The sequence below is a fragment of the Anomaloglossus baeobatrachus genome, chromosome 10 (genome assembly GCF_048569485.1).
Source record: "Anomaloglossus baeobatrachus isolate aAnoBae1 chromosome 10, aAnoBae1.hap1, whole genome shotgun sequence".
NCBI lineage: Eukaryota > Metazoa > Chordata > Amphibia > Anura > Aromobatidae > Anomaloglossus > Anomaloglossus baeobatrachus.
Window position 1 is genome coordinate 214,963,747 of NC_134362.1, and position 25,341 is coordinate 214,989,087.

The 25,341-nt window shown below is 49.0% G+C and overlaps 1 protein-coding gene across 1 annotated transcript in view; it reads left to right on the forward strand.

Annotated features, from left to right (window-relative positions):
• Positions 1–1,585: 1,585 nt before the first annotated feature.
• DOK4 (docking protein 4) overlaps positions 1,586–25,341 on the forward strand; it is a 232,885-nt gene continuing 209,129 nt past the window's right edge. The window contains exon 1 of the mRNA XM_075326294.1: positions 1,586–1,749. Coding sequence (XP_075182409.1) covers positions 1,684–1,749 — 66 coding nt within the window. The 5' untranslated portion in view covers positions 1,586–1,683. The remainder of the gene's footprint in view (positions 1,750–25,341) is intronic.

Sequence of the window (25,341 nt, forward strand, 5' to 3'; positions counted from 1 at the left end):
GGTGTCAGTATATATAGTATATACATTTCTCCAGTATATACATTGTCAGTATATATAGTATATACATTTCTCCGGTATATACGGTGTCAGTATATATAGTATATACATTTCTCCGGTATATACCGTGTCAGTATATATAGTATATACATTTCTCCGGTATATACCGTGTCAGTATATATATAGTATATACATTTCTCCAGTATATACATTGTCAGTATATATAGTATATACATTTCTCCGGTATATACGGTGTCAGTATATATAGTATATACATTTCTCAGGTATATACGGTGTCAGTATATATAGTATATACATTTCTCAGGTATATACGGTGTCAGTATATATAGTATATACATTTCTCCGGTATATACCGTGTCAGTATATATAGTATATACATTTCTCCGGTATATACCGTGTCAGTATATATAGTATATACATTTCTCCGGTATATACGGTGTCAGTATATATAGTATATACATTTCTCCGGTATATACCGTGTCAATACATATATTAATTATATACCTTTCTCCGGTATATATGGGGTCAATATATATAATACATACAGTTCTCTGGTATATACGGTGTCAGTATATATAGTATACACATTTCTCCTGTATATACGGTGTCAATACATATATTATATACCTTTCTCCGGTATATACTGTGTCAGTATATATAGTATATACATTTCTCCGGTATATACCGTGTCAATACATATATTATATACCTTTCTCCGGTATATATGGTGTCAGTATGTATAGTATATACATTTCTCCAGTATATATGGTGTCAGTATATATAGTATACACATTTCCACTGTATATACGGTGTCAATACATATATTATATACATTTCTCTGGTATATACCGTGTCAATACATATATTATATACCTTTCTCCAGTATATATGGTGTCAGTATGTATAGTATATACATTTCTCCAGTATATATGGTGTCAGTACATATAGTATATACAGTTCTATGGTATATACGGTGTCAGTATATATAGTATACACATTTCTCCTGTATATACGGTGTCAGTATCTATATATTATATACATTTCTCCGGTATATACGGTGTCAGTATATATAGTATATACATTTCTCCTGTATATACGGTGTCAGTATCTATATATTATATACATTTCTCCAGTATATATGGTGTCAGTATGTATAGTATATACATTTCTCCAGTATATATGGTGTCAGTACATATAGTATATACAGTTCTATGGTATATACGGTGTCAGTATATATAGTATACACATTTCTCCTGTATATACGGTGTCAATACATATATACATTTCTCTGGTATATTCGGTGTCAGTATATATAGTATACACATTTCTCCTGTATATACGGTGTCAGTATCTATATATTATATACATTTCTCCGGTATATACGGTGTCAGTATATATATAGTATATACATTTCTCCGGTATATACCGTGTCCGTTCCCCTCACGGCTCCCGTTCACGCCTTCTCTCCATCTGAGCCGCTTTGTGAGGTGAATAGACCGGAGCAGACCGGGCAGCCGCACCCCTAGCTCGTGTAGTGGAATGGGCCGATCCGCCCCCGGTTCTGCAGCTCCTGGATCCGTCCACTGGTGTCAGAGGGGGAACCGGGCAGTGACAGGAGAGGAGCCGGGAGGAGGATGAGGAGAGCCGGGCCCGGGCAGCTGCGTCATGGCCGCCAGCTCCACGGACATCGCCAGACAGGGCTACGTGAGGATGAGGAGCCGAAAACTGGGGGTGAGTGTGACGGGGGTCCCCAGCCAGAGACCCTCATATGTATGTATAGTGTATAGACACTGCTCCTCCTATATACACAGTGCTACACCTGTATATAGACAATGCTACACCTGTATATACACCCTTCCCCCTTATATATACACTGCCCCCCCTCCATATATATACACTGCCCCCTAAATATACACACACTTCTCCCTGTATATATACACTGCCCCCCTCCATATATAGACACTGCCCCCCTATATATACACACACTTCTCCCTGTATATATACACTGCCCCCCTCCATATATATACATTGCTCCCCGTATATAGACAATTCTACCCCCGTATATACACCCTTCCCCCTTATATATACACTGCCCCCCTCCATATATAGACACTGCCCCCCTATATATACACACACTTCTCCCTGTATATATACACTGCCCCCCTCCATATATATACATTGCTCCCCGTATATAGACAATTCTACCCCCGTATATACACCCTTCCCCCTTATATATACACTGCCCCCCTCCATATATAGACACTGCCCCCCTATATATACACACACTTCTCCCTGTATATATACACTGCCCCCCTCCATATATAGACACTGCTTCCCGTATATATACACACACTTCTCCCTGTATATATACACTGCCCCCCTCCATATATAGACACTGCTTCCCGTATATAGACAATGCTACACCTGTATATACACCCTTCCCCCTTATATATACACTGCCCCCCTCCATATATAGACACTGCCCCCCTATATATACACACACTTCTCCCTGTATATATACACTGCCCCCCTCCATATATAGACACTGCTTCCCGTATATAGACAATGCTACACCTGTATATACACCCTTCCCCCTTATATATACACTGCCCCCCCTCCATATATAGACACTGCCCCCCTATATATACACACACTTCTCCCTGTATATATACACTGCCCCCCTCCATATATAGACACTGCTTCCCGTATATAGACAATGCTACCCCCGTATATACACCCTTCCCCCTTATATATACACTGCCCCCCTCCATATATAGACACTGCTCCTCCTATATACACAGTGCTACACCTGTATATAGACAATGCTACACCTGTATATACACCCTTCCCCCTTATATATAAACTGCCCCCCCTCCATATATAGACACTGCCCCCCTATATATACACACACTTCTCCCTGTATATATACACTGCCCCCCTCCATATATATACATTGCTCCCCGTATATAGACAATTCTACCCCCGTATATACACCCTTCCCCCTTATATATACACTGCCCCCCCTCCATATATAGACACTGCTCCTCCTATATACACAGTGCTACACCTGTATATAGACAATGCTACACCTGTATATACACCCTTCCCCCTTATATATACACTGCCCCCCCTCCATATATAGACACTGCCCCCCTATATATACACACACTTCTCCCTGTATATATACACTGCCCCCCTCCATATATATACATTGCTCCCCGTATATAGACAATTCTACCCCCGTATATACACCCTTCCCCCTTATATATACACTGCCCCCCTCCATATATATACACTGCCCCCCTATATATACACACACTTCTCCCTGTATATATACACTGCCCCCCTCCATATATAGACACTGCCCCCCTATATATACACACACTTCTCCCTGTATATATACACTGCCCCCCTCCATATATAGACACTGCTCCCCGTATATAGACAATGCTACCCCCGTATATACACCCTTCCCCCTTATATATACACTGCCCCCCCTCCATATATATACACTGCCCCCCTATATATACACACACTTCTCCCTGTATATATACACTGCCCCCCTCCATATATATATACACTGCCCCCCTATATATACACACACTTCTCCCTGTATATATAAACTGCCCCATCCATATATAGACACTGCTCCCCGTATATAGACAGTGCTACACCTGTATATAGACAATGCTACCCCCGTATATACACCCTTCCCCCTTATATATACACTGCCCCCCCCTCCATATATAGACACTGCCCCCATATATACACACTGCTCCCTGTATATATAAACTGCCCCCCTCCATATATAGACACTGCTCCCCGTATATAGACAGTGCTACACCTGTATATAGACAATGCTACACCTGTATATACACCCTTCCCCCTTATATATACACTGCCCCCCCCTCCATATATAGACACTGCCCCCATATATACACACTGCTCCCTGTATATATAAACTGCCCCCCTCCATATATAGACACTGCTCCCCGTATATAGACAATGCTACACCTGTATATAGACAATGCTACACCTGTATATACACCCTTCCCCCTTATATATACACTGCCCCCATCCATATATATACACTGCCCCCCTCCATATATAGACACTGCCCCCCTATATATACACACACTTCCCCCCTCCATATATAGACACTTCTCCCCGTATATAGACACTGCTTCCCGTATATTGACAATGCTACACCTGTATATACACCCTTCCCCCTTATATATACACTTCCCCCCCCTCCATATATAGACACTGCTCCCCTATATATATACACACTTCCCCCCTCCATATATAGACACTTCTCCCCGTATATAGACACTGCTCCCCGTATATAGACAATGCTACACCCGTATATATACCCTTCCCCCTTATATATACACTGCCCCCCCTCCATATATAGACACTGCTCCTCCTATATACACAGTGCTACATCTGTATATAGACAATGCTACCCCCGTATATACACCCTTCCCCCTTATATATAAACTGCCCCCATCCATATATAGACACTGCCCCCCTCCATATATAGACACTGCTCCCCTATATATACACACACTTCCCCCCTCCATATATAGACACTGCCCCCCTATATATACACACACTTCCCCCCTCCATATATAGACACTGCCCCCCTATATATAGACAGTGCTACACCTGTATATAGACAATGCTACCCCTGTATATACACCCTTCCCCCTTATATATACACTGCCCCATCCATATATAGACACTGCTTCCCATATATAGACAATGCTACACCTGTATATACACCCTTCCCCCTTATATATACACTGCCCCCCTCCATATATAGACACTGCTCCTCCTATATACACAGTGCTACATCTGTATATAGACAATGCTACACCTGTATATACACCCTTCCCCCTTATATATACACTGCCCCCTCCATATATAGACACTGCTCCTCCTATATACACAGTGCTACACCTGTATATAGACAATGCTACACCTGTATATATACCCTTCCCCCTTATATATAAACTGCCCCATCCATATATAGACACTGCTCCCCGTATATAGACAATGCTACACCTGTATATAGACAATGCTACACCTGTATATACACCCTTCCCCCTTATATATACACTGCCCCCCTCCATATATAGACACTGCTCCCCGTATATATAGACTGCCCCCATATATATACACTGCCCCCCTGTATATAGACACTGCTCCCCATATATATAGACTGCCCCATATATACACACTGCCCCGTGTGCATATAACTACCACTATATATATATATATATATATATATATATATATATATATACACTGCTCCCCTATATACACACAGTGCCAACCTGTATATATACATTGCACCCCTGTATATATAGACTGCCCCCCTAATATATACACACTGCTCCCCCTGTATATAGACGCTGCCCCCATATATACACACTGCTCCCCTGTATATATAGACTGCCCCCCTAATATATACACACTGCCCCCCCCTGTATATAGACACTGCCCCCCATATATACACACTGCTCCCCTGTACATATAGACTGCCCCCCTAATATATACACACTGCCCCCCCTGTATATAGACCCTACCCCCCATATATACACACTGTCCCCCCTGCATATATATATAGACTGCCCCCCTAATATATACACACTGCCCCCCTGTATATAGACACTGCCCCCCATATATACACACTGCTCCCCTGTATATATAGACTGCCCCCCTAATATATACACACTGCCCCCCCTGTATATAGACACTGCCCTCATATATACACACTGCTCACTGTCTCATGTATGTATAACTGCCCCCGTATATATATATATTTAAATATATACAGTATATACACAATGCCCCTCTGTATAAACCGTGTGCGGAATTATTAGGCAGATGAGTATTTTGATCACATGATACTTATTATACATGTCGTCCTACTCCGAGCTGTATAGGCTGAGAGCCAACTACCAATGAAGTAACTCCGGTGCTGTGCCTCTCTGTAATGAGGAGGGTGCGGTGTAATGACACAACACCCTATATAAGGGGGGCGCAATTATTAGGCAACTTCCTTTCCTTTGGCAAAATGGGTCAGAAGAGAGATTTGACGGGCTCTGAAAAGTCCATATTGTGAGATGTCTTGCAGAGGGATGCAGCGGTCTAGAAATGGCCAAACGTTTGAAGCGTGATCACCGAACAATCAAGCGTTTCATGGCAAATAGCCAACAGGGTCGCTAGAAGCGCGCTGGGCAAAAAAGGCGCAAAATAACTGCCCATGAATTGAGGAAAGTGAAGCATGAAGCTGCCAAGATGCCATTTGCCACCAGTTTGGCCATATTTCACAGCTGCAACGTTACTGGAGTATCAAAAAGCACAAGGTGTGCCATACTCAGGGACAGGCCAAGGTAAGGAAGGCTGAAAACCACCACCTCTGACCAAGAAACAGGAGATAAAACCTCAAGACTGGGCCAAGACATATCTGAAGACTGATTCTTCACGGGTTTTATGGATGATGAAATGAGAGTGACTCTTGATGGGCAGATGGATGGGCCAGAGGCTGGATCAGTAAAGGGCAGAGAGCTCCACTCCCACTCAGACGCCAGCAAGGTGGAGGTGGGCACTGGTATGGGCTGGGGTCATCAAAGATCAACTTGTGGGACCTTTTCGGGTTGAGGATGGAGTGAAGCTCAACTCCCAGACCTACTGCCAGTTTCTGGAAGACAGCTTCTTCAAGCAGTGGTACAGGAAGAAGTCGCTATCGTTCAAGAAAAACATGATTTTCATGCAGGACAATGCTCCATCACATGCATCCAACTACTCCACAGCGTGGCTGGCCAGTAAAGGTCTAAAAGATGAAAAATAATGACGTGGCCTCCTTGTTCACCTGATCTGAACCCCATAGAGAACCTGTGGTCCCTCATAAAATGTGAGATCTACAGGGAGGGAAAACGGTCACCTCTGGGAGCAGTGTCTGGAGGCTGTGGTGTCTGGAGGCTGTGGTGTCTGGAGGCTGTGGTGTCTGGAGGCTGTGGAGTCTGGAGGCTGTGGAGTCTGGAGGCTGCGGTGTCTGGAGGCTGCGGTGTCTGGAGGCTGCGGTGTCTGGAGGCTGCGCTGTCTGGAGGCTGCGGTGGTTGGAGGCTGCGGTGGCTGGAGGCTGGGGTGTCTGGAGGCTGCGGTGGCTGGAGGCTGGGGTGTCTGGAGGCTGTGGTGGCTGCAGGCTGCGGTGTCTGGAGGCTGCGGTGTCTGGAGGCTGCGCTGTCTGGAGGCTGCGGTGGCTGGAGGCTGCGGTGGTTGGAGGCTGTGGTGGCTGGAGGCTGGGGTGTCTGGAGGCTGCGGTGGCTGGAGGCTGGGGTGTCTGGAGGCTGTGGTGGCTGCAGGCTGCGGTGTCTGGAGGCTGCGGTGTCTGGAGGCTGCGCTGTCTGGAGGCTGCGGTGGCTGGAGGCTGTGGTGGCTGGAGGCTGTGGTGGCTGGAGGCTGTGGTGTCTGGAGGCTGGGGTGTCTGGAGGCTGCGGTGGCTGGAGGCTGCGGTGGCTGGAGGCTGTGGAGGCTGGAGGCTGTGGTGGCTGCTGCACGCAGTGTTGATGGTAAACAGATGAAGCAATGACAGAATCTATGGATGGTCGCTGCTGAGGGTCATCAGATAGAAAGGGGGCGATATCGGGCAGTCATTTTTCGGGGTTTTGTTTTTGCAGTCAGGAATGTTTGTTTCTATATGTTGTGCAGTTATATTGGTTTCCTGGTGACAATAAACAAGTGAGATGGGAATAGATCTGGTTTTTATTAAGTTGCCTAATAATTCTGCACAGTAATAGTCACTGCACAAACAGATCCTCCTAAGAAGCCGAATCTAAAAACCCCTCCAACTGCCAAAAATATTAACCCCTCCAACTGCCAAAAATATTAACCCCTCCAACTGCCAAAAATATTAAGCGCTGATACTTATGAGTCTTTTGGGTGATTGAGAACATACTTGTTGATCAATAATAAAAATCATCTAAAATACAACCTGCCTAATAATTCTGCACACGGTGTAATAATGTGTTACCTCAGGAAGATTTAGAAATCAGTATTTTGTGGAATAACCATGGTTGTTAATCCCAGCTTTCAGGCGTCTTGGCGGCTTTCCTCCAGTCTTCACTCTGCTTTTGGGTAACCCTTATACCACTCCTGGTACAAAAATGTAAGCAGTTCTTTGATGGCTAGGGACTGTCCATCTTCCTCTTGATTAAATTCCAGAGGTTTTCAATGGGGTTCAGGTCTGGAGATTGGGCTGGCCATGACAGGGTATTGATGTGGTGTCCTTCATCCACACATTGATTGACCTAGCTGTGTGGCATGGCGCATTGTCCTCAGAGTTGGGGATCATTGCCTGAGCAGAAGGAAGCAACTGTTTTTTCAGGACAACCTTGTATGCGGCTTGATTCATACGTCCTTCACAAAATTGAATCTGCCCAATTCCTGCCCAATTTCTGGAGTAAGGTAACCTTCTCTGATGAGTCTAATTTTCAGCTTTGCCCAACACCTGGTTGTCTAATGGTTAGCCGGAGACCTGGAGAGGCGTACAAGCCACAGTGTCTGCACCCACTGTGAAATTTGGTGGAGGATTGGTGATGATCTGGGGATGCTTCAGCAAGGCTGGAATTGGGCAAAAAAATGGACGGGTCATGAAGGTGCGAACAGACCGCGGGGTAAAGGGGTTAATACATATTTTGACTAGAAAAGCTTTTGTTGGTGACAAATCCTCCAGGCGCCTCCTGAATGGAGACACTAGTCGCCTGCATTGCTCAGGTGGATTTTGGTCCATTCTTCCGCACACACACTCACATCCTGTATGGAGACACTAGTCACTGCATTGCTCAGGTGGATTTTGGCCCATTCTTCCGCACACACTCCTCACATCCTGTATGGAGACACTAGTCGCCTGCATTGCACAGGTGGATTTTGGCCCATTCTTCCACACACACTCCTCACATCCTGTATGGAGACACTAGTCGCCTGCATTGCTCAGATGGATTTTGATCCATTCTTCCACACACACTCCTCACATCCTGTATGGAGACACTAGTCGCCTGCATTGCTCAGGTGGATTTTGGCCCATTCTTCCACACACACACTCACATCCTGTATGGAGACACTAGTCGCCTGCATTGCTCAGGTGGATTTTGACCCATACATCCGCACACACACTCACATCCTGAATGGAGACACTAGTCGCCTGCATTGCTCAGGTGGATTTTGGCCCATTCTTCCACACACACTCCTCACATCCTGTATGGAGACACTAGTCCCTGCATTGCTCAGGTGGATTTTGATCCATTCTTCCACACACACTCCTCACATCCTGTATGGAGACACTAGTCGCCTGCATTGCTCAGGTGGATTTTGGTCCATTCTTCCGCACACACACTCACATCCTGTATGGAGACACTAGTCGCCTGCATTGCTCAGGTGGATTTTGGCCCATACATCCGCACACACACACTCACATCCTGAATGGAGACACTAGTCGCCTGCATTGCTCAGGTGGATTTTGGCCCATTCTTCCACACACACTCCTCACATCCTGTATGGAGACACTAGTCGCCTGCATTGCTCAGGTGGATTTTGGCCCATTCTTCCGCACACACTCCTCACATCCTGTATGGAGACACTAGTCACCTGCATTGCTCAGGTGAATTTTGGCCCATTCTTCCGCACACACTCCTCACATCCTGTATGGAGACACTAGTCACCTGCATTGCTCAGGTGGATTTTGGTCCATTCTTCCACACACACTCCTCAAATCCTGTATGGAGACACTAGTCGCCTGCATTGCTCAGGTGGATTTTGGCCCATTCTTCTGCACACACTCCTCACATCCTGTATGGAGACACTAGTCACCTGCATTGCTCAGGTGGATTTTGGCCCATTCTTCCGCACACACTCCTCACATCCTGTATGGAGACACTAGTCGCCTGCATTGCTCTGGTGGATTTTGGCCCATTCTTCCACACACACTCCTCACATCCTGTATGGAGACACTAGTCACCTGCATTGCTCAGGTGGATTTTGGTCCATTCTTCCGCACACACACTCCTCACATCCTGTATGGAGACACTAGTCACCTGCATTGCTCAGGGGGATTTTGGTCCATTCTTCCGCACACACTCCTCACATCCTGTATGGAGACACTAGTCGCCTGCATTGCTCAGGTGGATTTTGGCCAATTCTTCCGCACACACTCCTCACATCCTGTATGGAGACACTAGTCACCTGCATTGCTCAGGTGGATTTTGGCCCATTCTTCTGCACACACTCCTCACATCCTGTATGGAGACACTAGTCGCCTGCATTGCTGAGGTGGATTTTGGCCCATTCTTCCGCACACACTCCTCACATCCTGTATGGAGACACTAGTCGCCTGCATTGTTCAGGTGGATTTTGGCCCATACATCCGCACACACTCCTCACATCCTGTATGGAGACACTAGTCGCCTGCATTGCTCAGGTGGATTTTGGCCCATTCTTCTGCACACACTCCTCACATCCTGTATGGAGACACTAGTCACCTGCATTGCTCAGGTGGATTTTGGTCCATTCTTCCGCACACCCACTCCTCACATCCTGTATGGAGACACTAGTCACCTGCATTGCTCAGGGGGATTTTGGTCCATTCTTCCGCACACACTCCTCACATCCTGTATGGAGACACTAGTCACCTGCATTGCTCAGGTGGATTTTGGCCTATTCTTCCGCACACACTCCTCACATCCTGTATGGAGACACTAGTCACCTGCATTGCTCAGGTGGATTTTGGTCCATTCTTCTGCACACACTCCTCACATCCTGTATGGAGACACTAGTCGCCTGCATTGCTCTGGTGGATTTTGGCCCATACATCCGCACACACTCCTCACATCCTGTATGGAGACACTAGTCACCTGCATTGCTCAGGTGGATTTTGGCCCATACATCCGCACACACTCCTCACATCCTGTATGGAGACACTAGTCACCTGCATTGCTCTGGTCGATTTTGGCCCATACATCCGCACACACTCCTAACATCCTGTATGGAGACACTAGTCGCCTGCATTGCTCAGGTGGATTTTGGTCCATTCTTCCGCACACACTCCTCACATCCTGTATGGAGACACTAGTCGCCTGCATTGTTCAGGTGGATTTTGGCCCATACATCCGCACACTCCTCACATCCTGTATGGAGACACTAGTCGCCTGCATTGCTAAGGTGGATTTTGGCCCATACATCCGCACACACTCCTAACATCCTGTATGGAGACACTAGTCACCTGCATTGCTCAGGTGGATTTTGGCCCATTCTTCCACACACACTCCTCACATCCTGTATGGAGACACTAGTCGCCTGCATTGCTCAGGTGGATTTTGGCACATTCTTCCACACACACTCCTCACATCCTGTATGGAGACACTAGTCGCCTGCATTGCTCAGGTGGATTTTGGCCCATTCTTCCGCACACATTCCTCACATCCTGTATGGAGACACTAGTCGCCTGCATTGCTCAGGTGGATTTTGGCCCATTCTTCCGCACACACTCCTCACATCCTGTATGGAGACACTAGTCACCTGCATTGCTCAGGTGGATTTTAGTCCATTCTTCCGCACACACACTCACATCCTGTATGGAGACACTAGTCGCCTGCATTGCTCAGGTGGATTTTGGCCCATACATCCGCACACACACACTCACATCCTGTATGGAGACACTAGTCGCCTGGATTGCTCAGGTGGATTTTGGCCCGTTCTTCCACACACACTCCTCACATCCTGTATGGAGACACTAGTCGCCTGCATTGCTCAGGTGGATTTTGGCCCATACATCCGCACACACACTCACATCCTGTATGGAGACACTAGTCGCCTGCATTGCTCAGGTGGATTTGGCCCATTCTTCCGCACACACTCTTCACATCCTGCATGGAGACACTAGTCGCCTGCATTGCTCAGGTGGATTTTGGCCCATACATCCGCACACACTCCTCACATCCTGTATGGCGACACTAGTCCCTGCATTGTTCAGGTGGATTTTGGCCCATACATCCGCACACACACTCACATCCTGTATGGAGACACTAGTCGCCTGCATTGCTCAGGTGGATTTTGGCCCATTCTTCCACACACACTCCTCACATCCTGTATGGAGACACTAGTCACCTGCATTGCTCAGGTGGATTTTGGTCCATTCTTCCGCACACACACTCCTCACATCCTGTATGGAGACACTAGTCACCTGCATTGCTCAGGGGGATTTTGGTCCATTCTTCCGCACACACTCCTCACATCCTGTATGGAGACACTAGTCGCCTGCATTGCTCAGGTGGATTTTGGCCAATTCTTCCGCACACACTCCTCACATCCTGTATGGAGACACTAGTCACCTGCATTGCTCAGGTGGATTTTGGCCCATTCTTCTGCACACACTCCTCACATCCTGTATGGAGACACTAGTCGCCTGCATTGCTGAGGTGGATTTTGGCCCATTCTTCCGCACACACTCCTCACATCCTGTATGGAGACACTAGTCGCCTGCATTGTTCAGGTGGATTTTGGCCCATACATCCGCACACACTCCTCACATCCTGTATGGAGACACTAGTCGCCTGCATTGCTCAGGTGGATTTTGGCCCATTCTTCTGCACACACTCCTCACATCCTGTATGGAGACACTAGTCACCTGCATTGCTCAGGTGGATTTTGGTCCATTCTTCCGCACACCCACTCCTCACATCCTGTATGGAGACACTAGTCACCTGCATTGCTCAGGGGGATTTTGGTCCATTCTTCCGCACACACTCCTCACATCCTGTATGGAGACACTAGTCACCTGCATTGCTCAGGTGGATTTTGGCCTATTCTTCCGCACACACTCCTCACATCCTGTATGGAGACACTAGTCACCTGCATTGCTCAGGTGGATTTTGGTCCATTCTTCTGCACACACTCCTCACATCCTGTATGGAGACACTAGTCGCCTGCATTGCTCTGGTGGATTTTGGCCCATACATCCGCACACACTCCTCACATCCTGTATGGAGACACTAGTCACCTGCATTGCTCAGGTGGATTTTGGCCCATACATCCGCACACACTCCTCACATCCTGTATGGAGACACTAGTCACCTGCATTGCTCTGGTCGATTTTGGCCCATACATCCGCACACACTCCTAACATCCTGTATGGAGACACTAGTCGCCTGCATTGCTCAGGTGGATTTTGGTCCATTCTTCCGCACACACTCCTCACATCCTGTATGGAGACACTAGTCGCCTGCATTGTTCAGGTGGATTTTGGCCCATACATCCGCACACTCCTCACATCCTGTATGGAGACACTAGTCGCCTGCATTGCTAAGGTGGATTTTGGCCCATACATCCGCACACACTCCTAACATCCTGTATGGAGACACTAGTCACCTGCATTGCTCAGGTGGATTTTGGCCCATTCTTCTGCACACACTCCTCACATTCTGTATGGAGACACTAGTCGCCTGCATTGCTCAGGTGGATTTTGGTCCATTCTTCTGCACACACTCCTCACATCCTGTATGGAGACACTAGTCGCCTGCATTGCTCAGGTGGATTTTGGCACATTCTTCCACACACACTCCTCACATCCTGTATGGAGACACTAGTCGCCTGCATTGCTCAGGTGGATTTTGGCCCATTCTTCCGCACACATTCCTCACATCCTGTATGGAGACACTAGTCGCCTGCATTGCTCAGGTGGATTTTGGCCCATTCTTCCGCACACACTCCTCACATCCTGTATGGAGACACTAGTCACCTGCATTGCTCAGGTGGATTTTAGTCCATTCTTCCGCACACACACTCACATCCTGTATGGAGACACTAGTCGCCTGCATTGCTCAGGTGGATTTTGGCCCATACATCCGCACACACACACTCACATCCTGTATGGAGACACTAGTCGCCTGGATTGCTCAGGTGGATTTTGGCCCGTTCTTCCACACACACTCCTCACATCCTGTATGGAGACACTAGTCGCCTGCATTGCTCAGGTGGATTTTGGCCCATACATCCGCACACACACTCACATCCTGTATGGAGACACTAGTCGCCTGCATTGCTCAGGTGGATTTGGCCCATTCTTCCGCACACACTCTTCACATCCTGCATGGAGACACTAGTCGCCTGCATTGCTCAGGTGGATTTTGGCCCATACATCCGCACACACTCCTCACATCCTGTATGGCGACACTAGTCCCTGCATTGTTCAGGTGGATTTTGGCCCATACATCCGCACACACACTCACATCCTGTATGGAGACACTAGTCGCCTGCATTGCTCAGGTGGATTTTGGCCCATTCTTCCACACACACTCCTCACATCCTGCATGGAGACACTAGTCGCCTGCATTGCTCAGGTGGATTTTGGCCCATACATCCGCACACACTCCTCACATCCTGTATGGAGACACTAGTCGCCTGCATTGCTCAGGTGGATTTTGGCCCATTCTTCCACACACACTCCTCACATCCTGCATGGAGACACTAGTCGCCTGCATTGCTCAGGTGGATTTTGGCCCATTCTTCCGCACACACTCCTCACATCCTGTATGGAGACACTAGTCGCCTGCATTGCTCAGGTGGATTTTGGCCCATTCTTCCGCACACACACTCACATCCTGTATGGAGACACTAGTCGCCTGCATTGCTCAGGTGGATTTTGGCCCATTCTTCCGCACACACTCCTCACATCCTGTATGGAGACACTAGTCGCCTGCATTGCTCAGGTGGATTTTGGCCCATTCTTCTGCACACACTCCTCACATCCTGTATGGAGACACTAGTCGCCTGCATTGCACAGGTGGATTTTGGCCCATTCCTCCACACACACTCCTCACATCCTGTATGGAGACACTGGTCGCCTGCATTGCTCAGGTGGATTTTGGTCCATTCTTCCGCACACACTCCTCACATCCTGTATGGAGACACTAGTCGCCTGCATTGCTCAGGTGGATTTTGGCCCATTCTTCCACACACACACTCCTCACATCCTGTATGGAGACACTAGTCGCCTGCATTGCTCAGGTGGATTTTGGACCATTCTTCCGCACACACTCCTCACATCCTGTATGGAGACACTAGTCACCTGCATTGCTCAGGTGGATTTTGGCCCATTCTTCCACACACACTCCTCACATCCTGTATGGAGACACTAGTCACCTGCATTGCTCAGGTGGATTTTGGCCCATTCTTCCACACACACTCCTCACATCCTGCATGGAGACACTAGTCGCCTGCATTGCTCAGGTGGATTTTGGCCCATACATCCGCACACACACTCACATCCTGTATGGAGACACTAGTCACCTGCATTGCTCAGGTGGATTTTGGCCTATTCTTCCGCACACACTCCTCACATCCTGTATGGAGACACTAGTCACCTGCATTGCTCAGGTGGATTTTGGTCCATTCTTCTGCACACACTCCTCACATCCTGTATGGAGACACTAGTCGCCTGCATTGCTCTGGTGGATTTTGGCCCATACATCCGCACACACTCCTCACATCCTGTATGGAGACACTAGTCACCTGCATTGCTCAGGTGGATTTTGGCCCATACATCCGCACACACTCCTCACATCCTGTATGGAGACACTAGTCACCTGCATTGCTCTGGTCGATTTTGGCCCATACATCCGCACACACTCCTAACATCCTGTATGGAGACACTAGTCGCCTGCATTGCTCAGGTGGATTTTGGTCCATTCTTCCGCACACACTCCTCACATCCTGTATGGAGACACTAGTCGCCTGCATTGTTCAGGTGGATTTTGGCCCATACATCCGCACACACACTCACATCCTGTATGGAGACACTAGTCGCCTGCATTGCTAAGGTGGATTTTGGCCCATACATCCGCACACACTCCTAACATCCTGTATGGAGACACTAGTCACCTGCATTGCTCAGGTGGATTTTGGCCCATTCTTCCACACACACTCCTCACATCCTGTATGGAGACACTAGTCGCCTGCATTGCTCATGTGGATTTTGGCACATTCTTCCACACACACTCCTCACATCCTGTATGGAGACACTAGTCGCCTGCATTGCTCAGGTGGATTTTGGCCCATTCTTCCGCACACATTCCTCACATCCTGTATGGAGACACTAGTCGCCTGCATTGCTCAGGTGGATTTTGGCCCATTCTTCCGCACACACTCCTCACATCCTGTATGGAGACACTAGTCACCTGCATTGCTCAGGTGGATTTTGGCCCATTCTTCCGCACACACTCCTCACATCCTGTATGGAGACACTAGTCCCTGCATTGCTCAGGTGGATTTTGGCCCATACAGCTGCACACACACTCACATCCTGTATGGAGACACTAGTCCCTGCATTGCTCAGGTGGATTTTGGCCCATACATCCGCACACACACTCACATCCTGTATGGAGACACTAGTCGCCTGCATTGCTCAGGTGGATTTTGGCCCATACATCCGCACACACACACTCACATCCTGTATGGAGACACTAGTCGCCTGCATTGCTCAGGTGGATTTTGGCCCGTTCTTCCACACACACTCCTCACATCCTGTATGGAGACACTAGTCGCCTGCATTGCTCAGGTGGATTTTGGTCCATTCTTCCGCGCACACACTCCTCACATCCTGTATGGAGACACTAGTCGCCTGCATTGCTCAGGTGGATTTTGGCCCATACATCCGCACACACACTCACATCCTGTATGGAGACACTAGTCGCCTGCATTGCTCAGGTGGATTTGGCCCATTCTTCCGCACACACTCTTCACATCCTGCATGGAGACACTAGTCGCCTGCATTGCTCAGGTGGATTTTGGCCCATACATCCGCACACACTCCTCACATCCTGTATGGCGACACTAGTCCCTGCATTGTTCAGGTGGATTTTGGCCCATACATCCGCACACACACTCACATCCTGTATGGAGACACTAGTCGCCTGCATTGCTCAGGTGGATTTTGGCCCATTCTTCCACACACACTCCTCACATCCTGCATGGAGACACTAGTCGCCTGCATTGCTCAGGTGGATTTTGGCCCATACATCCGCACACACTCCTCACATCCTGTATGGAGACACTAGTCGCCTGCATTGCTCAGGTGGATTTTGGCCCATTCTTCCACACACACTCCTCACATCCTGCATGGAGACACTAGTCGCCTGCATTGCTCAGGTGGATTTTGGCCCATTCTTCCGCACACACTCCTCACATCCTGTATGGAGACACTAGTCGCCTGCATTGCTCAGGTGGATTTTGGCCCATTCTTCCGCACACACACTCACATCCTGTATGGAGACACTAGTCGCCTGCATTGCTCAGGTGGATTTTGGCCCATTCTTCCGCACACACTCCTCACATCCTGTATGGAGACACTAGTCGCCTGCATTGCTCAGGTGGATTTTGGCCCATTCTTCTGCACACACTCCTCACATCCTGTATGGAGACACTAGTCGCCTGCATTGCACAGGTGGATTTTGGCCCATTCCTCCACACACACTCCTCACATCCTGTATGGAGACACTGGTCGCCTGCATTGCTCAGGTGGATTTTGGTCCATTCTTCCGCACACACTCCTCACATCCTGTATGGAGACACTAGTCGCCTGCATTGCTCAGGTGGATTTTGGCCCATTCTTCCACACACACACTCCTCACATCCTGTATGGAGACACAAGTCGCCTGCATTGCTCAGGTGGATTTTGGCCCATTCTTCTGCACACACTCCTCACATCCTGTATGGAGACACTAGTCCCTGCATTGCTCAGGTGGATTTTGGACCATTCTTCCGCACACACTCCTCACATCCTGTATGGAGACACTAGTCACCTGCATTGCTCAGGTGGATTTTGGCCCATTCTTCCACACACACTCCTCACATCCTGTATGGAGACACTAGTCACCTGCATTGCTCAGGTGGATTTTGGCCCATTCTTCCACACACACTCCTCACATCCTGCATGGAGACACTAGTCGCCTGCATTGCTCAGGTGGATTTTGGCCCATACATCCGCACACACACTCACATCCTGTATGGAGACACTAGTCACCTGCATTGCTCAGGTGGATTTTGGCCCATTCTTCCGCACACACTCCTCACATCCTGTATGGAGACACTAGTCGCCTGCATTGCTCAGGTGGATTTTGGCCCATTCTTCCGCACACACTCCTCACATCCTGTATGGAGACACTAGTCGCCTGCATTGCTCAGGTGGATTTTGGCCCATACATCCGCACACACTCCTCACATCCTGTATGGAGACACTAGTCGCCTGCATTGCTCAGGTGGATTTTGGCCCATTCTTCCGCACACACTCCTCACATCCTGTATGGAGACACTAGTCGCCTGCATTGCTCAGGTGAATTTTGGCCCATTCTTCCACACACACTCCTCACATCCTGTATGGAGACACTAGTCGCCTGCATTGCTCAGGTGAATTTTGGCCCATTCTTCCACACACACTCCTCACATCCTGTATGGAGACACTAGTCGCCTGCATTGCTCAGGTGGATTTTGTCCCATTCTTCCACACACACTCCTCACATCCTGTATGGAGACACTAGTCGCCTGCATTGCTCAGGTGGATTTTGGCCGATTCTTCTGCACACACTCCTCACATCCTGTATGGAGACACTAGTCCCTGCATTGCTCAGGTGGATTTTGGCCCATTCTTCCGCACACACTCCTCACATCCTGTATGGAGACACTAGTCGCCTGCATTGCTGAGGTGGATTTTGGTCCATTCTTCCGCACACACTCCTCACATCCTGTATGGAGACACTAGTCGCCTGCATTGCTCAGGTGGATTTTGGTCCATTCTTCCGCACACACACTCCTCACATCCTGTATGGAGACACTAGTCGCCTGCATTGCTCAGGTGGATTTTGGTCCATTCTTCCGCACACACTCCTCACATCCTGTATGGAGACACTAGTCACCTGCATTGCTCAGGTGGATTTTGGCCCATTCTTCCGCACACACTCCTCACATCCTGTATGGAGACACTAGTCACCTGCATTGCTCATGTGGATTTTGGCCCATACATCCGCACACTCCTCACATCCTGTATGGAGACACTAGTCACCTGCATTGCTCGGGTGGATTTTGGCCCATTCTTCCGCACACACTCCTCACATCCTGCATGGAGACACTAGTCGCCTGCATTGCTCAGGTGGATTTTGGCCCATTCTTCCGCACACACTCCTCACATCCTGTATGGAGACACTAGTCGCCTGCATTGCTCAGGTGGATTTTGGCACATTCTTCCGCACACACACTCACATCCTGTATGGAGACACTAGTCGCCTGCATTGCACAGGTGGATTTTGGCCCATACATCCGCACACACACTCACATCCTGTATGGAGACACTAGTCGCCTGCATTGCTCAGGTGGATTTTGGCCCATACATCCGCACACACTCCTCACATCCTGTATGGAGACACTAGTCGCCTGCATTGCTCAGGTGGATTTTGGCCCGTTCTTCCACACACACTCCTCACATCCTGCATGGAGACACTAGTCGCCTGCATTGCTCAGGTGGATTTTGGCCCATACATCCGCACACACACTCACATCCTGTATGGAGACACTAGTCGCCTGCATTGCACAGGTGGATTTTGGCCCATACATCCGCACACACTCCTCACATCCTGTATGGAGACACTAGTCGCCTGCATTGCACAGGTGGATTTTGGCCCATACATCCGCACACACACTCACATCCTGTATGGAGACACTAGTCGCCTGCATTGCTCAGGTGGATTTTGGCCCATTCTTCCGCACACACTCCTCACATCCTGTATGGAGACACTAGTCGCCTGCATTGCTCAGGTGGATTTTGGCCCATACATCCGCACACACACTCACATCCTGTATGGAGACACTAGTCGCCTGCATTGCTCAGGTGGATTTTGGCACATTCTTCCGCACACACACTCACATCCTATATGGAGACACTAGTCGCCTGCATTGCACAGGTGGATTTTGGCCCATACATCCGCACACACACTCACATCCTGTATGGAGACACTAGTCGCCTGCATTGCTCAGGTGGATTTTGGCCCATACATCCGCACACACTCCTCACATCCTGTATGGAGACACTAGTCGCCTGCATTGCTCAGGTGGATTTTGGCCCGTTCTTCCACACACACTCCTCACATCCTGCATGGAGACACTAGTCGCCTGCATTGCTCAGGTGGATTTTGGCCCATACATCCGCACACACACTCACATCCTGTATGGAGACACTAGTCGCCTGCATTGCACAGGTGGATTTTGGCCCATACATCCGCACACACTCCTCACATCCTGTATGGAGACACTAGTCGCCTGCATTGCACAGGTGGATTTTGGCCCATACATCCGCACACACACTCACATCCTGTATGGAGACACTAGTCGCCTGCATTGCTCAGGTGGATTTTGGCCCATACATCCGCACACACACACTCACATCCTGTATGGAGACACTAGTTGCCTGCATTGCTCAGGTGGATTTTGGTCCATTCTTCCGCACACACTCCTCACATCCTGTATGGAGACACTAGTCGCCTGCATTGCTCAGGTGGATTTTGGCCCGTTCTTCCACACACACTCCTCATATCCTGTATGGAGACACTAGTCACCTGCATTGCTCAGGTAGATTTTGGTCCATTCTTCCGCACACACTCCTCACATCCTGTATGGAGACACTAGTCGCCTGCATTGTTCAGGTGGATTTTGGCCCATATATCCGCACACACTCCTCACATCCTGTATGGAGACACTAGTCGCCTGCATTGCTCAGGTGGATTTTGGCCCATTCTTCTGCACACACTCCTCACATCCTGTATGGAGACACTAGTCGCCTGCATTGCTCTGGTGGATTTTGGCCCATTCTTCCACACACACTCCTCACATCCTGTATGGAGACACTAGTCACCTGCATTGCTCAGGTGGATTTTGGTCCATTCTTCCGCACACACACTCCTCACATCCTGTATGGAGACACTAGTCACCTGCATTGCTCAGGTGGATTTTGGCCCATTCTTCCACACACACACTCCTCACATCCTGTATGGAGACACTAGTCACCTGCATTGCTCAGGGGGATTTTGGTCCATTCTTCCGCACACACTCCTCACATCCTGTATGGAGACACTAGTCACCTGCATTGCTCAGGTGGATTTTGGCCTATTCTTCCGCACACACTCCTCACATCCTGTATGGAGACACTAGTCACCTGCATTGCTCAGGTGGATTTTGGTCCATTCTTCTGCACACACTCCTCACATCCTGTATGGAGACACTAGTCGCCTGCATTGCTCTGGTGGATTTTGGCCCATTCTTCCACACACACTCCTCACATCCTGTATGGAGACACTAGTCACCTGCATTGCTCAGGTGGATTTTGGTCCATTCTTCCGCACACACTCCTCACATCCTGTATGGAGACACTAGTCACCTGCAGTGCTCAGGTGGATTTTGGTCCATTCTTCCGCACACACTCCTCACATCCTGTATGGAGACACTAGTCGCCTGCATTGTTCAGGTGGATTTTGGCCCATACATCCGCACACACACTCACATCCTGTATGGAGACACTAGTCGCCTGCATTGCTAAGGTGGATTTTGGCCCATACATCCGCACACACTCCTAACATCCTGTATGGAGACATTAGTCCCTGCATTGCTCAGGTGGATTTTGGTCCATTCTTCCGCACACACTCCTCACATCCTGTATGGAGACACTAGTCGCCTGCATTGTTCAGGTGGAGTTTGGCCCATACATCCGCACACACACTCACATCCTGTATGGAGACACTAGTCGCCTGCATTGCTAAGGTGGATTTTGGCCCATACATCCGCACACACTCCTAACATCCTGTATGGAGACACTAGTCACCTGCATTGCTCAGGTGGATTTTGGCCCATTCTTCCACACACACTCCTCACATCCTGTATGGAGACACTAGTCGCCTGCATTGCTCAGGTGGATTTTGGCACATTCTTCCACACACACTCCTCACATCCTGTATGGAGACACTAGTAGCCTGCATTGCTCAGGTGGATTTTGGCCCATTCTTCCGCACACACTCCTCACATCCTGTATGGAGACACTAGTCACCTGCATTGCTCAGGTGGATTTTGGCCCATTCTTCCACACACACTCCTCACATCCTGTATGGAGACACTAGTCGCCTGCATTGCTCAGGTGGATTTTGGCCCATTCTTCCACACACACTCCTCACATCCTGTATGGAGACACTAGTCGCCTGCATTGCTCAGGTGGATTTTGTCCCATTCTTCCACACACACTCCTCACATCCTGTATGGAGACACTAGTCGCCTGCATTGCTCAGGTGGATTTTGGTCCATTCTTCCGCACACACTCCTCACATCCTGTATGGAGACACTAGTCGCCTGCATTGCTCAGGTGGATTTTGGCCCATTCTTCCGCACACACTCCTCACATCCTGTATGGAGACACTAGTCGCCTGCATTGCTCAGGTGGATTTTGGCCCATACATCCGCACACACTCCTCACATCCTGTATGGAGACACTAGTCGCCTGCATTGCTCAGGTGGATTTTGGCCCATTCTTCCGCACACACTCCTCACATCCTGTATGGAGACACTAGTCGCCTGCATTGCTCAGGTGAATTTTGGCCCATTCTTCCACACACACTCCTCACATCCTGTATGGAGACACTAGTCGCCTGCATTGCTCAGGTGAATTTTGGCCCATTCTTCCACACACACTCCTCACATCCTGTATGGAGACACTAGTCGCCTGCATTGCTCAGGTGGATTTTGTCCCATTCTTCCACACACACTCCTCACATCCTGTATGGAGACACTAGTCGCCTGCATTGCTCAGGTGGATTTTGGCCCATTCTTCTGCACACACTCCTCACATCCTGTATGGAGACACTAGTCCCTGCATTGCTCAGGTGGATTTTGGCCCATTCTTCCGCACACACTCCTCACATCCTGTATGGAGACACTAGTCGACTGCATTGCTGAGGTGGATTTTGGTCCATTCTTCCGCACACACTCCTCACATCCTGTATGGAGACACTAGTCGCCTGCATTGCTCAGGTGGATTTTGGTCCATTCTTCCGCACACACACTCCTCACATCCTGTATGGAGACACTAGTCGCCTGCATTGCTCAGGTGGATTTTGGTCCATTCTTCCGCACACACTCCTCACATCCTGTATGGAGACACTAGTCACCTGCATTGCTCAGGTGGATTTTGGCCCATTCTTCCGCACACACTCCTCACATCCTGTATGGAGACACTAGTCACCTGCATTGCTCATGTGGATTTTGGCCCATACATCCGCACACTCCTCACATCCTGTATGGAGACACTAGTCACCTGCATTGCTCGGGTGGATTTTGGCCCATTCTTCCGCACACACTCCTCACATCCTGCATGGAGACACTAGTCGCCTGCATTGCTCAGGTGGATTTTGGCCCATTCTTCCGCACACACTCCTCACATCCTGTATGGAGACACTAGTCGCCTGCATTGCTCAGGTGGATTTTGGCACATTCTTCCGCACACACACTCACATCCTGTATGGAGACACTAGTCGCCTGCATTGCACAGGTGGATTTTGGCCCATACATCCGCACACACACTCACATCCTGTATGGAGACACTAGTCGCCTGCATTGCTCAGGTGGATTTTGGCCCATACATCCGCACACACTCCTCACATCCTGTATGGAGACACTAGTCGCCTGCATTGCTCAGGTGGATTTTGGCCCGTTCTTCCACACACACTCCTCACATCCTGCATGGAGACACTAGTCGCCTGCATTGCTCAGGTGGATTTTGGCCCATACATCCGCACACACACTCACATCCTGTATGGAGACACTAGTCGCCTGCATTGCACAGGTGGATTTTGGCCCATACATCCGCACACACTCCTCACATCCTGTATGGAGACACTAGTCGCCTGCATTGCACAGGTGGATTTTGGCCCATACATCCGCACACACACTCACATCCTGTATGGAGACACTAGTCGCCTGCATTGCTCAGGTGGATTTTGGCCCATTCTTCCGCACACACTCCTCACATCCTGTATGGAGACACTAGTCGCCTGCATTGCTCAGGTGGATTTTGGCCCATACATCCGCACACACACTCACATCCTGTATGGAGACACTAGTCGCCTGCATTGCTCAGGTGGATTTTGGCACATTCTTCCGCACACACACTCACATCCTATATGGAGACACTAGTCGCCTGCATTGCACAGGTGGATTTTGGCCCATACATCCGCACACACACTCACATCCTGTATGGAGACACTAGTCGCCTGCATTGCTCAGGTGGATTTTGGCCCATACATCCGCACACACTCCTCACATCCTGTATGGAGACACTAGTCGCCTGCATTGCTCAGGTGGATTTTGGCCCGTTCTTCCACACACACTCCTCACATCCTGCATGGAGACACTAGTCGCCTGCATTGCTCAGGTGGATTTTGGCCCATACATCCGCACACACACTCACATCCTGTATGGAGACACTAGTCGCCTGCATTGCACAGGTGGATTTTGGCCCATACATCCGCACACACTCCTCACATCCTGTATGGAGACACTAGTCGCCTGCATTGCACAGGTGGATTTTGGCCCATACATCCGCACACACACTCACATCCTGTATGGAGACACTAGTCGCCTGCATTGCTCAGGTGGATTTTGGCCCATACATCCGCACACACACACTCACATCCTGTATGGAGACACTAGTTGCCTGCATTGCTCAGGTGGATTTTGGTCCATTCTTCCGCACACACTCCTCACATCCTGTATGGAGACACTAGTCGCCTGCATTGCTCAGGTGGATTTTGGCCCGTTCTTCCACACACACTCCTCATATCCTGTATGGAGACACTAGTCACCTGCATTGCTCAGGTAGATTTTGGTCCATTCTTCCGCACACACTCCTCACATCCTGTATGGAGACACTAGTCGCCTGCATTGTTCAGGTGGATTTTGGCCCATATATCCGCACACACTCCTCACATCCTGTATGGAGACACTAGTCGCCTGCATTGCTCAGGTGGATTTTGGCCCATTCTTCTGCACACACTCCTCACATCCTGTATGGAGACACTAGTCGCCTGCATTGCTCTGGTGGATTTTGGCCCATTCTTCCACACACACTCCTCACATCCTGTATGGAGACACTAGTCACCTGCATTGCTCAGGTGGATTTTGGTCCATTCTTCCGCACACACACTCCTCACATCCTGTATGGAGACACTAGTCACCTGCATT